General features: G+C 38.1%; 1 protein-coding gene across 1 annotated transcript in view; it reads right to left on the bottom strand.

Annotated features, from left to right (window-relative positions):
* LOC118407760 (cytochrome P450 2D4-like) overlaps positions 1–1,114 on the bottom strand; it is a 6,287-nt gene extending 5,173 nt beyond the window's left edge. The window contains exons 1-2 of the mRNA XM_035808281.1: positions 930–1,114; positions 310–514 (exon numbers count right to left, since the gene is read on the bottom strand). Of these exons, the coding sequence (XP_035664174.1) occupies positions 310–514; positions 930–1,109 (385 nt within the window). The 5' untranslated portion in view covers positions 1,110–1,114. The remainder of the gene's footprint in view (positions 1–309; positions 515–929) is intronic.
* Between the last annotated feature and the right edge of the window lie 169 nt (positions 1,115–1,283).

Below are 1,283 nucleotides of genomic sequence, written 5' to 3'. Positions count from 1 at the left end.
ATTATTATTATTATTATTATTATTATTATTATTATTATTATTATTATTATTATTATTATTATTGTTATTATTATTATTATTATTATTATTATTATCACTGTCATTATTATCGTCATCATCATCATCATCGTCGTCGTCGTCTTCATCATCATCAACATCATCAACATCATCATTATTTTTATCATTATTATTATTATTATTATTGATGTTATCATTATCATTATACATTTTTAGGCATTAAACTTCTTTACAGTGTGGTTCTTAACTATGTAAACCCCATAAGCAAAATACTGCGTCATGCCACCTTACCGTCAGCAGTGATGCCATCCCCACGTAATTTCACCAATACTGCATTGGCTCTCCGACTAGAGAAATCTCCAGCTCTCTTGACCAGGGCTGTCCGGATAGTCTCGTACCCAGTTAGGACGATGGTAGGGGTCCGGCCGTTCCACGTGGTCATGACGTCACCGTACTGTTTGGACAGCTCCGTGAGCGTGGCAGGAAGAAAGGCCGACTGAAAGTTAAATGATAAACAAAATGTAAAATTATACAGTATAAAAAGTTGTGGTGTATGTAGTTTTTTGGTATCGTTCTGCACTGCACGAAAAGTCAAATTTCCGGGAATTTCTGGGCTCTGACGATCCCATGAAGCTTGACATGTCCGGGCCTTATCATAGAAAAATGCTGTTAATTATAGCATTTCCTCATTAACTATGTAAATTGTGTCTAATAAGGTTCACATCTTAATAAAATCTTCCTTATGTCATAAGTATAAAATTCCCCTTATTTGCCGCATAGGGTTATTTTTTTATCAACCCTGGTCCATAGTTATGCCGTGTGCTACATAAAGACATACCAAGTATAAGTTAAGAAAACAAATACGTCTGATTGTCAACCATATGTGTTTATTTTCAGTAATTTTAGCCCACCTTGCGTAACATGGGGAGGTTCCCGAGAAGCGGCCACCCCCTGGGCCCGGGTGGTAGGTTCCTGGGCCGCTGGAGATATATGTACACGAGCAGGCACACACATGTAGCCACCAGAAACGTCGGGAGGTCGGCAAAATGACGAACAGCCGTCAGGACGTCCAGCAAATTTTTAGTGTCCATCTCTACGTGTAACCCCAAGCTGCTTAACGCTACAGAAATAGTTTGGAAAACGTTAGAATTTCCATAACATCCGTGGTAAAAAGTTTATTTTGGTTGAATTTAATATATAGTATTAATCTTACGCCGAACGGTGAACCCAACAGACTTAAGTTTCCCCAATCATTGGTTCTCATG

Source organism: Branchiostoma floridae, unplaced genomic scaffold (assembly GCF_000003815.2).
Source record: "Branchiostoma floridae strain S238N-H82 unplaced genomic scaffold, Bfl_VNyyK Sc7u5tJ_1456, whole genome shotgun sequence".
Taxonomy (NCBI): Eukaryota; Metazoa; Chordata; class Leptocardii; order Amphioxiformes; family Branchiostomatidae; genus Branchiostoma; species Branchiostoma floridae.
Note: the sequence above shows the minus strand (reverse complement) of the source record. Positions and strands in the feature narration are given on the sequence as shown.